The 21,485-nt window shown below is 45.2% G+C and overlaps 1 protein-coding gene across 1 annotated transcript; it reads left to right on the top strand.

Annotated features, from left to right (window-relative positions):
- Window positions 1-8,345: 8,345 nt before the first annotated feature.
- CLDN1 (claudin 1) lies at window positions 8,346-19,640 on the top strand. The gene is made up of 4 exons (XM_085325095.1): window positions 8,346-8,672; window positions 16,006-16,170; window positions 16,647-16,731; window positions 17,195-19,640. The coding sequence occupies exons 1-4, from the start codon at window positions 8,450-8,452 to the stop codon at window positions 17,355-17,357; spliced, it is 636 nt and encodes a 211-aa protein (XP_085181221.1). The 5' UTR covers window positions 8,346-8,449; the 3' UTR covers window positions 17,358-19,640.
- Window positions 19,641-21,485: the final 1,845 nt, after the last annotated feature.

The following is a 21,485-nucleotide window of genomic DNA, read 5'->3' as shown; positions in this document are numbered from 1 at the left end:
CCTGTACCAAGGGACCAGAGTTTGTGTTTCAGATAGGGCTTGGTTTCCCTTGCTGTTCCTTACACAGATGTGCTGCTCCTCATCTGAGCTCTCCCAGAGGAGACTGTTCACTCCCTGTATCCTAAGTATACCCTAAGTTGATGAGGGGGACATTCTCCCTTTTTTGCTAACAGGGCTCTGGGTCAAACTGTCCATTCAAGCTGAAGGCTCTCTTCTGAGATCCTCCCGAAGTGCTGGGGCTCCTCTCACTTCATGCATTGTGTCTGGAAGCCCAGCCTGGTCCCTACACACTGAGCTGCTCCTTTTACTAATTCTAACTCATTTCATCTAACTTCAGAAGTTCCAGTCCCTAGACTACACTCTCATAGTCCTCATCTAGCAGCCAGGTGGGTCCTTGTTTTTCTGAAAAGGGAATCCAGAAAGGTATATTCCACATTTCCTTGCAAAACACATCCTGATCACCTGCAGAACACCRTGTGCAAGACGTCTGTCTGCCTGCTTCTAATTTTGGCTTCTTTCGTGCCTTCTTTGTCAACAGCACAGGGTGTAGACCAGCCTGAGTGCTCCCAAATCACCTATCAGCCAAGCCTGTTGTGTACAACAGGCTTAAAGAAGAGTTTTCATCAACAGAGAAGACAGATACAGCTGTGAGAGAAACACCTACAGCCTCTGGACTCCAGCCAGATAACTGAGGTTTCAAACTCCCTCTAAGCATTGAAATATGACCGTGGGTTGCCAATGCTCTTTCCCAGACTTAATGATAAAGGGTGTGTTAAAAAGACCAGAGGAGAAGCTTCTTCTCTCCTCCTCTGCCTCGCACACACGTGCACACACACTCTGCTTCCATAGCAGATGTGTCTTGCACTCAGCAAGGGATTTTCAAAAGAGTTTCACTCCCACGTGGTGCTAGAAAACTGGCCACATTTCAAGACTTTTGCAGGTTTGGCCCTACTTCCCACTGAAAAATCCAGCCATGTGTGTCACAGCACCAGATATTGAGTGCTTCAGAAATATTTGACTAAAGAGGACTGAAGCATACTGGATAGGAGTATTTGAAAATCCCACCCTAATGCTCAGCTCGCTTTCGGGGACAAATACTTATAGGATGGCTACACAGGATATCTGTGAGTGTTCTGTGGAACTGATCACTCGTTTTGGCCTATCATAGAGTTCCAGCTGTGACTGGTTCCTGGAGGATCAGAATGAAGACCTTGCAGACATCTGGGACACAAATAAGGCTAGGAAGAAGGATGGATTACAAGAGTTAGGTCTTTACAGAGCCTATTTCCTACAGGAGCTCAGAGAGTATTTTCATAACTGCACTTAAAAGACTTGAATGGATACACATGTACCAATGACGAATTGTATCTCATCAGGATCATGGTGCACATCTGTCAGGGCTCATRCACTGACTATGATACTCAGATGATTTTCCCTCTCCCTCTCATCCGGGCCTAGATCTCAGTTGTTCATAGTGCTGAGCTGCTCCCTCTCTGCTGCTCCATGATTTCCGCACCACACACTGCTGTCATCCACCTGGCCCTTCTGGAGTATAGGAGCCACAGAGGGGGAAAACAACCACCTTTTCCCTGGCTGACCATTCCAGTAAAGCACACACTGCATCTGCCACTTAGCTATTGAGTCCATTCTCTAGATGCATCACCACACCTGTCTCATCATCTGTCACTATGAGTAGAGTTTTGTATACATTGTAAAGAAAGTCTGTTGACAGTAGGACATAGAGCCACCATCTATAGAAGCCATGCAGAGTCAAGTTTAATAACTCCCTACATTTCCCACTCTTTACCTCCCCAATACTACAAAGCCCAGGCTTCTCATTAATTTGACTGTGTCTGACTTTTGTTTTCTATCTAGCCTCTGGTATTGAACATCCAGTGAAAGAAAACCCTAAAAYAGAAAAATCCAAAGGAAAACAAATCCCACTTTACAGATCAAATCTCTTGGCCTCCATGGGATGGGTTATGTGCTATCTCTATCAGAGCTTCCGTATCTCTGTGGAAAACAACATGGGAGCAGACAAATGCAGAACCACATTTGCTTCTCAACAGCTTACTGCCTTGCACAGACAGGCCCAGAGATCTGAAAGGCATGGGTAATGAGAGACATGATGCAGCTTCATACATGCCAAAACCACTTGTTTACCGACAGGAATGATTTCAGTGTKTTGGGTCTTTCCAAGGAATGTTCTCAGCCCCTGTGGTCATTTGTGGGTTGCTGATTCAGGAGAGGAAAAACAGTGGTAGACAATGGCAACAGGTGAAAACTGAGTAGCTGGGAAGGAGACATCACCGCTTCAATAGCCTTCAAGAGAGGGCAGTTTGGAGAGGAAGCCAGGAGTTCAGTCAGTTTCTAACCTCCTGCAGCTTCAGCACATTGCATATAAGCGCATTTTAACTAAAGGCAAATTAAATCAATTACATGAAGGTAGAGGGAAAAATCATCATCAAAACTCTAGCTTTATTAAATCTGATGAAGAAACATGAATGTTTGAATGACTGTAACRGGTCTGATTATTAGCTTGATTTATCTCTAGAAATAACAGATCATATCCACTAACCAGAAATTGAGTGGTTTAATCTGTTTCTCAGTCCCAAAATTACAGAAGGAATAATGTATCCAACCTATTCTAAATATGTTTTTGGCAATATATTCTCAACATGTAGTCAGCATCAARCAAGCCCAGTCAGTCCCTTTATTGATGCTGCCACAAGCAGCATTATCAGCCACAGATTTCAGTTCCAAAGAGGAAATTTGAGCTTTTGTCTTGGAAATGGAGATTTTATTCTGGATGTGCAGAGTAAATATCCAGTTCTGGTGCTATTATGTTGCATTATAGGCAGTAAGAGTCAGTTTGAGTAGGTCTATGCAAACAAAAATCTTAAAAACTTTTTTTTCTGAATTTGTGGTCATGCAATAGTGAGCAGCTGACAAAGAGTTAAGCTTTCTTTGTGCTGCTGTGTTTTGCAACCATGCAAGTTGTGATCTTCGGCTGCCTCTGCTGCTACCATGGTCAAACACTACATCCGCCCCTTGCTGCAGGCTCTGCTTTGGAGACATTTTCACAAAATCCCTGACTAATCCTAGAGATGATTTGCAGGAGTCTCCAATCCTTGTAACATCTGACCAAAGACAAAAGAGCAAGGTTGCCTGCAAAACAGTGCTCAGAGCTAAGGTTTAGCAAGAATAGTTTTCCTGGATAGATAGATAGATAGAGAGAAAGAGGACAGAAGAAAAGGCAGCCTGCAGATATACAGAAAAGCCATTTTAAGTCCTTTCTAGGCAGTGCAGACCAGAAGTAAATCCATGTGGTCCATTCAGTCTACACTCTTTTCCCAATACCGAATTTTTGGGACATCAAATGAAGTAGCAAGTTGTTGGGTTCAGAAGAAATAAAATGTCATACTTATCCATGAAACATGAAGTTAATTTRTAAAACTCCCCACTGCAGGATGCTACAGCTGCCAGAAGTTTTTAAAAAACRGACAGATTTACAGAGGAAAAATCAAATGAGGAAAGTTAAATTTCAAAATACCAGCACTAGCTCAAGATACCCCTTAGACTTAGATCAGGGTAGACTGCAAACCCATTCTGGGGAAGTATCACTATATTTGTGTTATTTCTTGGTACTACTCTTGACTGCCATCAGACTGGACTGTTGTATGACCATGGCCATTCTCATTTTCTGGTGCAGATGTGGATATAAATCTTTGCTCTGAAACCCAGTTCATGCAGCTATGCCTGCTCTGTGCATGTAGTCACTGTAGCTGGATGGAGGAGCAGAGTGGGGTGTTCTCTCTTGATCCCAGCAGATTCCCTGTAGTAGGCTCCCCATCACCGGCAAACTTCCAGTCAGAAGGAGATGCTCCCCTGTAATGCATCTAGTGCAAGGATGAACTCAGGGCAGTCCCAGGGACAGTGTTAGGRATGCCAGGACGGAGGCTCACATATGACCCTGTGCTCTCTGAACACAGGCATTGCACAGTGACACCTCCCCCCAGAAATGCCTAGGAGAAAAGGAAACCAGGCTGCTCTCCTGCAAGTCCTGGCAGGTGTTGAAGCTTGTTTTTGCCAGAAAAGCAAACAGGTATCGCTAACTACGTACAGAGCACAGACCTCTGCTTAGCATGAAGGTGAGGTTGCTGCTCTGACTAACTACACCCAAAGGAGCAATWTGACCACGCTGTTAAACATTTGCTCAGCGCAGACTGATGCAGCAATGACTGTAACACGTAAGGAAAATCTCTGAACCATTAGAGAAATCTATCTACCCACACACTATAATATCAGAGTCTGATTTCAAGAACCGGCTACGTTCTTGTGCCTTGGCATATTCTCTGGTTTTGTAAAGGACAAAAGAGGGAGACTTATATACTTAGCAAAGAACAGGCCAGTCACTAAAGACTGTCAGTACTGGGTTACCTCTAGCCTGATGAATACAGAGGTGATTGCTACATCTGGGATAAACCCAGGTCTTCCAGTTGAGATTAAAGATTTGAAGCAATGGTATTTCCCCAAAAGTCAGGTAGAAAAAATTTGTCATTAGCATGTAAAAACTCCAAGAGACTTCCAGAGAAGAAAGAAATCCAAGTAGAGGAGAAAAGGTAGTGGTTACTGCACAAGGGGAGATTTGTTTTGCCCCATGAACAGCGAAGAAGCAAAGAGAGAAGCTATTTCAAGTCTCAAAGAAAGGAAGGGAGCCCACAAGGTTAGACTTGGTGGTCATAGGAATACTGTAAAATTACTAACAAATTCCAGAGCACTGAGAACACTGATGAGTGATGAAGAGAAAAGTGGAGTTTCAATGTTTTATCTTGATCTGTAAATTCTTTGTGATATCCAGAAAGAATTGCTCAATTTTGAAGTCTTTCTTGAAACATGAGGGTAATAAGCATTAAGTTTAAACTGTATCTGGAAAGCAAAATGTAAATTGGATGTTCATAATACTGTGACTCCAGTATAGAGTGTTTTGGGAGAGGCGTGAACACCAATGGAGTGACTGCTCAGCGGAATGAACACCACTGTTACTGTGTTCAGTGATCAAAGACATATGAGCAACAGACTACAAGCTCTTATTTCCACAAAGAAAGAAGCAGATCTGTCCTCAAAAGCATGCCATATAGGCACAGAGAAGAGCCTGTGTTGCAAGCTACCCAGACTATGGAAAGTCCAAAAGCACTTGGATATATCTCAGCAAGCCAATGAAGCACAGAGCTGAGCACAGGTCATGCATGTCATATTCCACATTTAGCCCTTCTCATGTCCATGTCGCTATGGTAGCTCAAGCACATGCGCTCACGAGTGGAAGCACACTTGATTGTCAGCCTAGCATGAGCTCTGGCACCAGTGAAACTTTACTGCACACCAGGCCCTTCTAGGAAGGATTCGCAGCTGATATATGTAATACCTGCAATATCAGCCCAAGCCAGGTATGATTTTGTGTAGGCTGGCTCAGGGAGAGTTTATATAGCCATTTCTCCAAATGGGAGAATGGGTAGAAGTGCTGTGCTCTGGAGCCTTCCCAAGGCTGGTACATGAGCACATTACATCTACTTTGATTCAAGGCCAGCATGCCATGCTTATAGCCCATTAACACTGCCTACTCTCACTGGGGATGGAGGAGCAATGCGACTGCAGCATAGCCTTTCAGTAACACAGTATCCATCTCCAGGCAGCTGCAGACTCAAATTCCACAAACCCCCTTGCAGAATAAGGCTGTCTTTAGTCAAAGCTCTCTGACCTTCTGAAAAGGGAAGAAATTGAAGATGTGTGTTATCTTAGTATACACCCAAGCAATCAAATTCACACTGTAGACAGATTTGGCACAGTCTCACCCAAGGTTGCCACCAGGATATACCTCAAGGCCAGCTTTTTCCAGGGCCAGAGTGGGCCTGAGTTAGAGTCCTTCCCAGAAACAGCAGCATGGACAGAATACTACATCATGGAGCTCGTGTGTACATGCATGTTACATGCATCTCCTGTTCTCAAGCCTGTTCTTGATCTCACAGCACAGACTCCCTGCCAGTTCAAGCACAGTCAGATCTCTGCCACCCAGGGCTCCTCCCCTTGTTTTCCTAGAAGGTTCAATAGGAAATCCAAGTCCTTCCCACACAAACAGCTCTGTTGCCCCTCCTGGCTGCTCATGACCTGCAGCCAAAGGATCTAAGCGTCTTTGAGACTTGCACACCTGGAGCCAGGTTTAGAGCTATCTCAAGCTTCAGGAGTCACCAAGGAGCTGCCTGCTAATCTGGGGGCAGTGTGAGGGTCAGGAGCAAAGATGAGTCATTTTGGTGGGCTGAAGCACCTGGGAACACTGTTTGCTCCTTCATAGATGGACATTATTGGACAAACATGATTACTCAGACATCAATGGTCAAATCTAGATAATCCTAACCTTGCTCTCCTTGGGTTAAAACGGGTTTTTGACATCTCTCCTTATCAGACAGGGAAGAGTTTTTCCCCAGGATCAACCCCAATGGCCAGCACCACCCTGTTTTTTCTGCTCTTTGTATAGTAACCTTAACAAATATGGACCGTGATGCATCTATTTCATCTCTGCTTTTCCAGAGAAAACTTTGCATCTTTTTTCTTCTTCAGCCTCCCAAACCTGTAAAATTTGGCCACACAGATAACAAGTAAGATAACCATTTCTACAGATGCAGCCTCATAGTTAGCCAATATCTTTACATGTAAGTGAGAAAGGACATACATTCACCAAGGACATAACTGCAAACATTTGCTACCATGTAACTAGCAATTGATCTCTTCATAGACGCCCAGAAGCTGGGGACCAGCAGCTGCAAGTGTTTTCAGAGCAAACTAGACTTGCTTTGTCTCTCTCAATGTGGATAAATCGCAGCTGATTTTCTCTCCTTTGACACCCACTCCCATCATTGCGCAGTACTGGTCAGGTAATCACAAGTCTGTTTGCATGTTTGCAAATCTCAGGAAGCAGCTCCAGTAAAATCCCCTAAGTCATCAGAATGCAGTAAACCACAGTGTCAAAACAATACAATCCCATCCCCACCTCCAGCAAGGCCTTTATCAGTAATTACCGCCTGTTTATCTCAGAGCCTGGAATTACACCAGACATCCACTGAACGTCCCCTCCATCCAGTCTGTGGTGAAGGAAGGCAGCACCACCCGTGCCATGCCATGTGCTTCCTGGACCCTCTGATGGAGACAGTATTTCCTTGCTCCAGCTCTTCTGTGTCCAGATCTGTCAATATTCAAATATTTTCACATAGAAGAAAGGGAAACTGTAATAACAGGACAACTGCATGACTGAAAAGGAGGACAGTTCTCTTCCTGGTCTGTAACCAGCCCTCTTTTTCAATAAACCTTGGCAAGTCATTTGGCTCACCGAAGTATCCAAAAAGCTAAATCTCTTCTTTAACTGAGAACCAGTAATGCAAAGAGGTGCAGCACATGGTCCTTATTAAAATGATAGATTCAAAGTTTGGATTAAGGGTCCTGGAAGCATTTGTAGATGGATGATCAGTGTTTACTCAGTGGCTTCTTTGAAAGCCCTTTAAAAATGATAATAATTTGCCATTACTTCTCTCTTGTGTCCTTCACAGCAGTTTATACCCATGCGTGCTGCATGCCTGAGAAGCTGGGCAGGGAGTCTTCCCGGTGGGAAAGGTTCCCTGCTGCAGCCCTGTGATGGGGAACACCTCCCCTCCTGCCCCGCACAAGCAGGACTGCCACAATACGCTCTCTGCTTTCCCTATCTGCTCCACTGGCACACGCAATGTGTCTGTACCAAAAAGGCCTGTTTACAGCTCTGGTTGTTAAAGGATGGCTCCAGGCAGCAAGACCCAAGGAACATGATTTTGGGTCCCTGCTCTCAGGACCCTTGGCCCTGGAAGTGAGGAGACTCCTGAGCACAATCAGAGGTGCCAAAGAGTCCAGSGGTAAAGATGGGGTGGCAGGTACAAAGGCTGTGGTGAGTCCCATGAACCGTTTCCCCACGGCACTGCTGGGAAGGGTGGGCTGCAGGGTGCTGGGGGTACGAGCAAAACCCTGAAGGATGGGGGCCCCCCTACACTGCCGGGGTGGGGGGAGGAGTGGGGAATATTTTCCTGCCTTTCTCCCCGCCCCTCCGCCCAACGCCGCAGCCGCCAGCGCCAGCAGCCCCGCGAAGAAGTGGGAGGACCGCAGCCCCCGGGGTCCCCGGGGTGCCCGGCCCCGCCGCACCGCGGGGGCGGCCCGGCCCCGGCCCGGCCCGGCCCGGCCCGGCCCGTCGGGGGAGCTCCGCAGGGCGGGGAGGGGAAGGGGGGGGGCCGCTAGGGGGCGCCCTTTGCCCGGCCTTAAAAGGGTCGCGGGGAGGTGCGCGGCCGCCACTGCGCTGCGCGGAGTCGGCTGCGCTGTCCCGCTCGCTCCGCATCGCCCCTCCGCAGCCCCCGCCGCGGCCCCGACCCGTGCAGCCATGGCCAGCGGGGGCCTGCAGCTCCTGGGCTTCGTGCTGGCCTTCCTGGGCTGGATCGGCATCATCATCAGCACGGCCATGCCCCAGTGGAAGATGGCATCCTACGCGGGGGACAACATCGTGACGGCCCAGGCGCTCTACGAGGGGCTCTGGATGTCGTGCGCCATGCAGAGCACGGGGCAGATCCAGTGCAAGGTGTACGACTCGCTTCTCAAGCTGGAGAGTAAGTCAGGGCAAGGGGAAGGGGTGCCCGTCCCATCCGGGTCACCCCGGTGTCCATCGCGGCTCGGGTTGGGGATGCCTGTCCCCTCGGGGCTGGTCGTGGAAGGGCTGCTACTGTCCGTCCTGTTGGAGTCGGGGCGCTGGTCCCGTCACTCCTCTGCCGATCCTAGCGGAGCTCAGTGTGCAGGGGTTTGCGTGCTGGTCCTGTCGGAGACCCCACCGTTCCTGATGTCGGTCCCGTCGGGCCTGAGCGAGCTAGGGAGCCGTCGGGCAGCCTCCTGGTATGCCGCGGCTGCTGCGGGCGACCTGGGACCCGGTTCTGCAAAGCGACAGGACAGCAGCGGTGGCTGTCACTCTCCAGTGAAACCTTTGCAGAGAGTCATATCCTGTCCCTAGCGCTGTTACGTGAAGCGCTGTAATTGCAAGTAAGAGGTTGTCTTTGTAGAAATTTAGTCAGGGGCTGTCTTTGGGTATGGATCAGCAGTAAAGCGAAGTTCACAGAACAGTGGTGAAACTTTGGGCTATGTTTGCATCTTGCTTCTGTTTTGAGTAGATCACTCTTACCCTTTTGGAGCCTTTCAGTAAAGGACTGGCAGGTGAGCTGGATTCTATCCCAGATAAGAACAGTCTATAGTTCTTAGGCAGATCATTCCTTGATGGTAATCCATAAGTCTTTATCTCAGCCTAGGATGGTAAAACTGTGTCTTGCATGTAAGAACTGCCACTTGCCCTGCTGGGATATCMCTCTGGGAGCTCACTCTTGAGCTGAAGCCCTAGTAAAGCTTGCTTGTATCTTGTCTGTCTGCTTTTCCACACTGCTCCTCTGGCGCACTCTCACAAGCTCTGAGAGTGCTGGAGCTGTTTTTCAGACTATGGCTTACCTTGACACTCAAATTTTCTTTTTTTTTCTTAAACAACAAAGTCAAAAATACCCTTTAGGGTATTTAGGGTATCCCAAAACTTCTCCTTTCATCCTAGGTTTGGTGAGACTACACCAGTGAAGTTAGCATGTCCTGGGACTTTATCTTTCTCCAGCTGTAATTAATAAAAGAATAATTGCCACCTTGGTCACATTCTCTTTCCCAAAGGAATGAGCATGCCATTTCCTGTATACTGTAGAAAAGGACCTTTGGGAGTATCTCCAAGATAGATTGCCACCATCCCTTCCTGTGTGTCATGCTAGCGAAGCTGGACACCCTGAGCCCCACCTTCCTTGCTATTCTACATCGGCCACACTCCTGCTCCCCTGCCTTGAACACCTATAGGTCCTGCAGCTGGTGGAGGTGCAAATTACTCCCTTCGGGTGTGTGGTGCAGTCATTTAGCACTCACAGAGCACAGGGCTGTCGGTAATCAGGGTTGGGCTAAGCACAGAGGGTGTTTGGAGTAGTAATTATGTATAAGCTCAGCTTCAAACCTTTTATCTCTGCATTGGGGAGTGGGTGGGAGGATACCGTAGAGCTGAGGAATCTCCAGCACCCCATGGATCACTTGCAAAAGGTAAACTTGCCTGAGGGGCTCTGGCTGTAGCCTATTGTTGTGTAAATTAAACCTGCTTGCAGAATCAAATGCAAAGCTTTACTGGGCAGATTCCTAAAAATCTGACAAAAGGCCTCCAGACCTGTCCATTCATCTCTAAGGACTAAATAACAGCTGCTCCCCTCACCTTTGTTCTGCAAATAGGCTCTTCCAAGGCCACAGGGGAGCTGTGAAGTGCCAGGGGCCTATATCCAGCCATTATAAGGCATATTTGCCTGAAAATTCTCTGGAAGTCCAAGAAACATGAGTATCACTGGAGATGTTTTCTTTTTTTGGGAAGTCAGTAAGGCATGGCTAAAAAACATCTTGATACTGCAGCTTCCTCAAGTTGTGCCCTTCCTGCTCAAAAGCAGGGCACATCTACTGACATAGTCTCTTTTCTGCTGGCTTTCCCTGGCATGCTTCAGGGCCCTGTGGACAGCTGGAGGCTTGGGCAATGCAAACCAGCAGTGCTGTTTTGGTTAGAAGTTTGAAGAGGGGGGGGGGAAACAAGTTCATGTACTTCAGCAGCCACACCCTGGGACTGGTGCAGCTGTGCAGTAAGGAGAGCTCTCCTTTATGTCACAGGGAAGGCAGCACATCTATGTGGGCAGAAAAACTTCTAAGCAGCCATGCTTTCCCTGCCAAGGCTGTGCATGCTCTGAGTGCTTGGGGATGCACAGCTGGGCCTTGTGCAGTGATGGGAGAGGGTTAGATCCTGCAGTTATCTTTTGTCTCTGTAGAAGGGACTGAGGGTCCTCACACCTACAGTAGTTTAAGGTCATGGGAATGATGGAAAGTTTGCCAGCAAGCTTTTGGATGTCTGGTAGCTACTGCTATTCGTCTAGATGTCCATGTTTGGCTACTTTGACTGATGCTGCACACGACTGAGAGGCCTCCAGCTTCTAGCATGGCCACATTGCTGGAGTGCACCCACGCTGGCATTTTTCCAGCAGCTGTATTCTGCTTGTGTGAATCTGGGATGTGCTCCTGTTCAGGCAATAGAAAGGCTGCATTTTACTGGCTTACATGAAAAGTTGTGTATGGCTGCATACAGACATAAGAGGTGCAAAAGCCACCCTTGTAATAAGGCTTTGTTGTACTGCCTTAGTGCTGCTTTTGTAGCCTTCTGACATCCACTGTGGAGCTAGCTTGGCTTTATGCTCTAAAGTCATGGGGCATAGACAAGACTGGAGGCACAGTCTCTGAAAGTCCTCATTGAGCCACTCTTCTGTTCAAAATGGAGGTTGTTCTGGGTCCAGTCTAGGCTGTTTCAACTGAAGATCCTCATTGCCCTGTTTGGTGTTTGAGAGAGATTCTGTGCTTGAGACAAGCTGAGACTCATCTACCACTTCACCAAACCTAGTGCCTTCACAATGAGCCTTTGTGCCCCAGCCCGGAAAATAAACACTGGTTTGGATGCCCTCTGGGTTGAACAGTATCATTCAAATGTGAAATCTTCCCTCCTACATCTTTACCACCCTGGCTGAGCCTGTTTCAGGAGCTGGGGGAAGGGGGACAGGGAGATGGGGAAGGTTCATCATTGGGTTACTGTTTTTTTTTTTTTTTTTTTTTTTTTTTTTCCCTCCTGTGATGCTGGGGGAGTTGGAGTTGAGCTTTAAGCTAGCAGGAGGGACAAATGTGTCCTAATTGTTTGTCACCACGTTCAGATCTGGAATAAACAGGTAGAACCAGATAGTATCTGTGCTTTYGTATGGGTTAAGACTTGATTTGCTCCCACGTTTCTCAATCTCCATTCCTTCCTCCTGAAACTGAGTTATATGAACACTGTCTCATTTGTGYCGTGCTTTCTCAAGGTAGAGGGTACCTGGAATGCCACTGAGGCTGTTCCTGTTTAGGTGCCAGATTGCCTCTGTAGAGGGGACTGGAGTCTGTTGCAATCCACAGGCATTATTACTCTGCAAGCAGCTTCTCCTAAGCAGCTTTATTGAAGTGTTACTATGTGTTACTAAGTCCCTTGGTAAGGGAATTTCCAGGCTTCGTGGGAAAATAGGCTGCCTAGATCTCCTCTGCCCAAGTATCTGGAAATGGTGGTAATGCTTGTTTTGTTTTACATGCAGGCTTTCTCTAGTGCCATTTCCGAGTGATTGCAGGGGGGCATCAGGTTTTAYTTTTCTTTCCCTTTGGGACAGGCAGAGTAGAAGGCCATTCTCACTTGCAGTCTCTGGTATTGGACACACCCTGAGTTTTAGAGTCATCCCATTCCAGCAAGCAGCAGGGCCTTTCTTGTCTACTTCCTGCCTGGGTGCTCTATATGGTTTTCTGGCTTCTGGGGAGATGCTTTGAAGGAGTCCAGGCTGGAATATCCAAGGGTGTGCAGGGTCCCTGCAAGGGCTGGTAAATGGGTCAAAAGCCTTCAAGTCACTAGTAAGCTTCTGGGCCCAGCCAGTGTGAGTGTAGAGCACAACAGATCTTTACTGACCCCTGAATTTGTTACTGCTTGCTCAAATCCTTGTTGCATTTCCTGCCTTGAAAAGAAATTTTTATATGCTAGCTAGGCAGAGCTGCAGGACCTCAAATCTAGCTTGTTGAGGAGGTTCAACTTTCATGAATTTGGAGTGGGAAGGCTTTGAAGACTGCTAACTGCTCTTGTAGGTGGGCTGTGCAGYATGCTTTCTACACTGCAGCAGTGCCTGTAACTTCTGGGGAAGCTCCACTGGCAGGGATCGGAGGGAGTAGCATAGCACCTATGTTTCACCTGTATTCTGCCATTATTTTGCTGTATGGAGGCCCACAGGAGGGGTGGGAGAAGTCCATGTGAAAATATGCAGAGTAAACAAGAAATCTCCATCAGAATCTGTGTTGAGCTATTATGATAACTTTGCATCATAAACAGGTGTTACAAAAATCCCATGGCACTTCCCCCAAAAGCTTTTCTATAGCATAGATGATRTAAACAGGCTAAATAAGGGATTGTGATGACAGAAAAATAACCTTTCAACTTTTGCTAGTAAAGTCCTTTATTAAAATTACAATCTGTGCCAGATGATAGTTGTGGGAAGGAAAGATTTTTTTTACCTATGGTTCAGATAAGTGTGAATCATGTAGTCTAAGTCAAAGCTGGCTGTTAGGTGTTTTTTAAGATTAGCTTCACTATGTGAAATAAGTGAGGGCTTTGTCATTTTTTATGGGCTTATATAAACTGTTTTATAATGGCCTGAGGAGTTCACATGTATGTATTAACTTTTCAGTAAACAGTTTGAAGATTCTGTCCTTCTAGTACTTACTGCTTTCTTGCTAATAGGTATTTTCARGATAGGTTTATAATTACTAATCAACAATAAAAAGACTTCGCTTCTGAGTAAATAGCGGTTTGCATTGATAAAACACTGTTGACATCTGACAACTGTCAGGCACACAGCAAGTTTGTCTACTCCTGTGCAGGACTTYTGTCCTCTCCTGGTGTTTGAGGCTGCCTGGGCTTTTTGTCATGGGAGGTCACAATACCTGTTCTGTTTGAGCCTGTTGCAGCAGCAAGGAATGCAGGGGAAATCCCGTTTCTCTCTGTAGTGATAGACGTTATAAAAGGCAAATTGCTGTGTATTTCTGCCYGTTGTTGCTAGTCCATCCTGTTGAGCAGCTTAAGGTAATTCCACATGTCACTATCTCTTGGAATTTTTAAAGCACTAGCAATTGCCTGTGTGAACAACAACTAATAATAAACTAGTTTTCTTGGACTCTGGATGTGTAGCTTCCACTGGCAACACAGCTGGTAATGTGTACATAACTGATCACTTGTATGATAATTAACCACAGTCACTGTACTACAAACATTGCAAAAGTGATAGGAAGACAAAAGTCTTCTAAGAGCCTACCTGAACACGTGGAGGGTGCCTGGCTAATGCACTGGTGTCTGCCCTGAAACATCTTAAAATAAAGGGAGAGTTTGTTCTGCAAACACTACAACCTGATTTACTGTCCCACTGTGCTGKTTTCTTAAATGCCTCTGTCTCCTGCCATGGAATGGGGAGGCTTGAAGATCCTAGGGCTGAGGAGCACTTGATCTTCCCCTCTCCCTCCCCCCRGCACCACTGGCCCTGCTGCTGGACTTGAGTGGCCCTGGAAGATGCTCAGTCTCCATTTCATATCTGCTACTCAGATGCTTATTTTTGTTCCAACTGTTCTGCAAAGCTTTTGTGGGGTGCAGCCAGTTAACTAAAACCTGAAGATAAACAAGTATTAAGTTCTGTATCACCTCAGTCTGTTTTCTGAAGCCATATAAACTACTTTCATGCATTCTTCTTTGTTTATAATTTRTTCATTGTCCCTAGTTTGAAGATGTGAAGCCTCTATTCCTTACTATATTTAGTTATCTAGTAGTTTGAGATTGCATTCTGTTAGTTTGATCCCTTTGGAAGAATTCTTTCAAAATCTTCCTTAATATAGATTATTTTTTTCTGCAGCAAAACTAAGCCAGAGTTGCTATAGATTTGATGAAACAGACTTGGTACCTCTACAGAAAATGTTCTTTCTCATGCAAAGTATTGACTAGTGTTTAGCCACTGGTCTCTCTAGGGCTGCTGCTGTGATATAGAACTCAGTCTTAAATGTATGACAGGTGAATTGGTTTTCTGCATGGCATCTCATCAGCTGAAGCTGCTCTAAAATTTCATATAACTAAGTTACTAAATAAAGTTATTTTATGTTCAATATCTGACACTGGAGATGTCATTTGCTAACWTGAGATTTGTGTTGGGATTTCACTGTTGTGATCTATACTAAAATGAAAAATGGCATCATAAGTGGTTTTCAGCAATCAATGATGCAACAAATGTTTAACACCTGGGTACATCCTCCCCCCTTTAAAGGATGTGAGAGGAAAAGCCATTTAACCAAGCTAATTGTGGGATTTCTTTCTCAAGAAAGACAAGCCTCTTAGGAAAGCAAGTCATTTCCTATTGCTCTGTGCTCTGAACTTGGCTTTATTGTGTTGTTTTTTCACTGATTTCATAATATACTTTCAGACCAATTAAATTTTGCTTCTTGAGAGGCAGAGACAGACTTACCTAAAGCAGAATTCAAAGTTGATGGGCTTCCTGCCTCAGCTGCTGTACACTCCTAGGACCCTGTGTTCCTCTGAACATATAGCCCAATTTGTTCCTGGATCTTCTCAGGACTGTGTTTTAAAATGCATGCTGTTCCAACAAGCCTGATTTACCAGGCAGTAAAGATCAGCCTCTTTCACTATGAGCCTAGCAAGCCAAACRTTTCAGGCAAAAACTATTTTCACTTGGTTGGAAAAAAATCACYGTGTCTGTCACAATTGCAATTTTATACCTTCTAGGACCAAAGTGTAGGATATTAGAGCAAAAATAATTTTAATACTGAAGTATCTAAAACAGGCTTTGGAAGTGTTGAGCATTAAAGGGGCCTTGCTGACTGCTGTAGGACTATTCATATGTATGGCACTATTCATATTTAAACATAGGTCTAAAGGCTTTGTCAAGGGTCAGCCTAAATCTGAATACTACTTTGATTAACAGATACCCTTCCAATTGGAATTCAAATGACCAGGGAACAAAAGCTGTCTGAGGGCAATTCTCTGGTCATTTCCTGCAAAAAGCTGCATGCCCTTGTTTGCCTGCCATGCACTTAGAAGAGATTGAGATTTCTCTGATCCTCATGCATGACAACCTCAGAGTTTAAAGCTAAAAAAGGAATGTCTTAACTGCATCCTGAATAGCACAGGGCAGAGTGTTTGGATGTATGACTTCATTAGTGAATACAAACTTGAGCTTCTATTTRTGCCTTCAAGCTTTTTCTCTTCATGGTAACTCATATCCTAATGTGTTTTAGGCAGTCTGCAGGCCACTCGRGCATTGATGGTGGCTGCAATTCTCTTGGGCCTTGTTGCTGTATTTGTTGCTGTGACTGGTATGAAATGCATGAAGTGCATGGAAGAGGACCAAGTGAAAAAGATGCGTATGGCTGTCTTTGGCGGAGTGATTTTCATCATTGCAGGTTGGTAACATACAGATGTGTTTAATTTTAAATGTGCCAATTCTGAATGGCAGATAGACATTGGGTGTGCTCCAGGAGCATTCTGGGCTGGGAGCTCCTTGGAAGGCAGACACCAGCTGTTGGCTCTCCAAAGCACCAGACAGGTTTCTTGGCTGTAGCATTATTTCCTGTATGAGGGGGCTCCATGCCACCAATCTCTTAGCAGCAGACCTGAGCTGACCCATACACCTTGCTCAGTAAAAGGCTACCAGAATTATTGCATTGATGTGACTTGAATGTAGGTGGCCTTAAATCCCTGTATTTCTTTCCCATTTGGGTCTAAGCATCAGCTGAGATCTTTCCAAGGTGGTAGCACCAGCTTGGCATTGGTCCAGATGCTTGTTCTGTGACATTTATCTTTTGTAGTGATTTTTTTTGTTGTTGATTCATTTTCTTAAACAGTAAGAGATGATGTGATGTCTTTTTGCCTCATGCAGGAATGGCAGCACTGGTGGCCACATCGTGGTATGGCAATAGAGTGGCTCGGGCCTTCTATGACCCTTTCACCCCTGTCAACACCAGGTACTGCCCCATTTTACATAATACATAGACATTTCACAAAATTTGACATGTAGAGCATGACAGATGTTCACAGGGCATAGTTATGATCAACAGTGGCTTAAATCAGTTTCCTAAACTACCTGGGTTGGCTTTCCTACTGGGCAGAAGGGGTTTTGTGACCAGATTTCATCACCCTGTGACTCTTGCACTGCCAGCATCACCAAGGCTTAAAGCAGCATAATTGCAGCAGACCTAGTTTATGTGACTTCTAACTTTTTTTCYGCTAAATGTCTTGGGCCTTTTTCCTTTTCTTTCTTTTTTTTTTTAAGGTCTCTGTCACTCTAAACTGCAAGCCTTGCAGGAAACTGCTTCTATAAAGTCTTCAGCCCCTTGTGCATCACATGAACGTGCTAACACAGGCAATGCCTGTAATCCAAAGGCACTACCTGCAGTATTTATTTTCTTCCTTGTTTTTTCCCTACAGATTTGAATTTGGATCAGCCCTCTTCATAGGCTGGGCAGCTGCTTCGCTGGCAATGCTGGGAGGAGCCTTCCTCTGCTGCTCCTGCCCCCGGAGAGAAACCTCCTATCCACCCACCCGAGGCTATCCAAAAAATGCCCCTTCCACAGGGAAGGATTACGTATAATGAAATGATGAAGAGGAGCCACCAACACTGACAGTGAAGAATCCTCTGGAGAGGATGCTACAATGCTACTGTCCTGAACAGAGCTCAGACTTTCCAAGTTCTGCCTTCCTCTTTTCCACCAAATGTGTATATTTTTGTATCCTCTTTRCTACTGGACATAACTTCTCCTTTCTCTCCCAGCCCATGGAGGAAGGCTAGCCTAGGTTCATGAGTATTGCCACTGGAAAGATGAAGCCTCTGAGCTTGGGTTAACTTCAGTATTTGGGAGTAAAAGGGAAAATGATACTGTTTTTAGATGGATGTTGGTGCTTTTTTAGTGGTTTTTTTAATTAGATGGTAACAATTCAGTCTCAATACCCATTAAGGTAGAGCCCATTGTCGTGTGTGTAGAAGTTAAAAATATATATACGCAAAGTGATAAATGCAGTGCTAAGGGGAAACAATTTTAGGGCAAAGACTTCCCATACAGGAATGCTTGAAGAGATTCTACAGTTCTTTTGTACTTTCATTGGAACCCTCTTCAGCTCCTTCCTCTGCACAGATTGGCAAGATGAAGGGTTAGACAAAATGTGCAACTGTCCATGTACATGCTGTTGACCAGCAGAAGATGCAGTGTAATGTGAYTTGGTTCAGTCCCATGTCACTCTGAGGTCTAGTAAATTGATCATATCTGCCAGAGACTGAGATGGTGAACTCCTAAAGCAACTGCAGGTTTCCATAGTGTCAGGGAAGAGCTAGTGAAAATCAATTCCTTTCAGATTTCACTGCATGGTTCTCAGTGGGGCTATCATTGCCATCCCTTAGAGATGCTGAGTGTTGCAAGTGACTTTCTGATAGTCTAACTCTTAAAATCTTGGAGCTTGAACTTTTATTCCTTTGTGTAATGAGGTACCTCTAACAAACTCTCCTCTTGAAATCATTCACTTCTCTAGAATATCAGCTCATTTTTTCTACCTCTGTTTTTGGCCATTTTTTCACATTTATGATCTCTTCTGAAACCATCCATTCAGCCCTTTCTCCRTGTGTGTGTTCTGGTGCTCCTCCTCCTCTGGTGCTCCCTATGTTCTGGAGATGGCCAGGACTCCCCCAGCCGTTCAGTCCCAGGCCTGTGTCCTGCTGTAACCTGGAGGGATTAAGAAATGCCTCATTTATTACATGAGCACTTTCCACATGGAGCACAGTGACAGACATGTTTTACTGCTACATACAGTTCCCTGTTCAATCTGCTGTTGTTCTATCTCAGACTTGCCTTGTAACCACTTAACCTCTGCCTTTTCCCTCCCTCACACATACCAGATCTATTAACTTAGCTCCTCTTGGTTGTTCATGCATTTAAACCCAAGTCTAGCTTCTGGATTGACTTTCATGTTTCTGCCCTCTCAAGTCTGCAGTTCTTTCTAATTTGGAATGTTATGAATTGCTGATTTTGGTTTGCCTTATGCAGTTAAATGTTAAACCAAACAGTGCACTGCCAACCCTTGATGTTTCTCCAAGGATACCTCACATACTGCTATTTKATTCTGTTTTAAGCATTTTCAGTGATGAGATATAAAGGCATATTATAAGAAAACTGACTCAAAGGTTAGAGCATTTTCTTTTTAATCAAAGCTCAAAGAGGAAGAAACATATCACTTCCAAAATAAAGCCATCATTGCATATAAAGTCATATCTGAAAAATGCAGTTAAAAGGTTTCTACCCCTTCCTCTGAAAAACCCTGTTTTCAATGTTGTAATAAACTGAATGAGGTTGGCTAGAGTTTAAATCTCATACTCCTAGAAGGATGGTGTCAGCTCTCCAAAGCTCAGACTTCCTGTTCCTGAGGAAGGAAGATGGTTGCTTCTAACCAGGCTTATAATTGTGTATATGTTCAGAGGCATTGGACTTACTGATTTCCTTCTGCAGGTAGTTCAGCCCAAGGCTCTCCCTATGTACAACCGTGGCRTTAGTGGTTTAAGCCTTGTACCTTTGTTTGACCTCTTGCTGTAACATGAATCAAATTTACTAAAAGAAACCAACCAAAGTATCTGCTTTTGGCTTGAGCTGACGGTGGCCTGTATGTGGAGATGGCTTATGTAGCTTCCATTTCTCCAATGGGAGTTGCCTGTGCACAGTGGCTGCCTTGTGTGACCTCATTTTGGTGGCAGCTTGGGTCATCTCAGACAGCTGCTGAGGTCTGTGCTTTTATATTTGCATTAACCCTGAGCCAGGGAGCAGATGCTTGTATTAGGAACTTGTATAAAGTGTTTAAACAGTTTCAATAAATTGACTTTTTTTAAAGAAAATTTGACTTATTTCACTTTTGTTTTGAGTAGAACTTGGATGGTGTGTACAGAAGAGGAGCATGGACTGGGCTCTTGGGTGTCTGCCTGCCAGGACTGAGCTTGCTAKGCTATGTGTATCTCTGCAGCAGATGTAGGCGGGGACAGCTCTTCTGCAGTGAGTCAGGCAGTTGTGGCCTCTGGCACAAACTCGCCTAGTAATCATCAGCTAGGATTGCAGCCTAGGAACCAGAAGCCTTGTTCCTTTTTCACAAGGCATGCCACACCCCGAGTTGAGCAGGGAGRCAGCAGATCTGTTCCCTAACAGTGGGAGTGCAAACTGCAGGAATGGGGATGGGACAGGGCGTGGAGCTGCGGCGCTCCTTGCGGAGATGCTCCRTTTCATTGGTGCCTTGTATTTGGCAACCTTGTCTAGGAAAGAGGAGCAAACTGTTCTTTTAAAGATGTTTGTTTTTGTTTGGGATTTTTTTTCAAGTTYTATGTACTTCATTGCCTTTTATAGGCTAACAGGATCATGAAGAGGAGCGTTTGGAGGTGCTGGGAAGAYACCTTGTACTCCAAAGCCCCTTTTGGAGTATGTCATGCTTATCTTGGCTATGGTAGCAAGCACAAGCAGTCATCAGGTGCAAACTTTTGCAGCCTAAGTAAAGAATGGCTCCCAGCTAGCACTAGTCTTTTGTGATCTCTACTGCTGCCTCCCCCAGAGAAGCAATGATCTAGCCCCCTTTCTTCTGCTTGCCCTGGAAACCTTTTTCTGTTCACACAGGGCTTTGGTGTTCCCCTTTTGTGCTTCAAGTACACATGATAAGAGGCAAACTTTGTGTTAAAAACTTTCTTATAGTCAGTCAAGAAGCTGCCTGTGTACTCTTGTTTTYCAAGGGCTATTTGCTTTTCTGCTACAAATAAAAGGAATAGAGCTAATTAGGGTCATGTAAAGCTGGCAGAGCAAAACAGCCAGACATGTGGTTGGCTGAGTGAGCTTGCACTGCCTGGAGCAGACTGGTTGCCTGGCATTGTTTGGGGTCTACAGTCATTCTTATTTTAACCTGTCAATTAGTCAAGGATTTCCATTGAGATTAATTTTTTCCCATGTTTTAATTCTCCCTCTCTCTCCCTCCAAGGACTTTTGCAAATTCTGATCTGAAGTTTCCTATTGCAGAAGTGAGATCCTAGGCAGAATAAAAGTAATAATCTCACCTATAAAATGAACAGTAGGACTTTGTTTCTAYCGGAAGTAGGGCACTGAGTAATGTGTACCTGTTTGAAACGGCAGTGCAGAGGACAGAGCCAAAGGCTGACCAATTTATTCACTATACTTCCAGTTTAACAAAGCTCGCAACCAAACCTTCATCTCAACAGGGCTTGTGGGTTGCTAGTAGGATGACTGGGGAAGCCAAGGGTAAGGGCGTTCAGTTTGTGAATGAATATGATCCCATGTGCGTTGCAATTGTAATTTCAGTCCTACTGGAGATAAGGTACATCATCTCTTCTCTTACTAGCTGGGGATAAAGATGAGTATTTGGAGGACCTTGAAATTTCAAAAGCTTTCCTCTGTCCTTGGTTTAGTTGGGACAGCTCTTGCTTTCCTCATCTGCTTAGGAGGGCTCTTCCACTGTCTTTCACAGTCATGCAATTTTACTTGCCCATATTTTCTCTATCTCTTTTGCCACTTCATTGTAGGTTTCGTGGAAAAGGGGAGTGACTTGAATTGAAAGTTAGCGGAGAGTTTCCATTTGGATTTCAAGCCTTGCGTGTCACTATGAGATGCCTGCTGCTATAAACATCTTGAGAAGAAATGATGGTATTTGTCTGTGCAGACAATGGGAACTTTGACTGCTTCTTGGCATC

This window comes from Rhea americana, unplaced genomic scaffold (genome assembly GCF_003343005.1).
Source record: "Rhea americana isolate MKP2758 unplaced genomic scaffold, rheAme1 scaffold_96, whole genome shotgun sequence".
NCBI classification, from domain to species: Eukaryota; Metazoa; Chordata; class Aves; order Rheiformes; family Rheidae; genus Rhea; species Rhea americana.
This window is presented reverse-complemented; position numbering and strand designations above follow the sequence as displayed.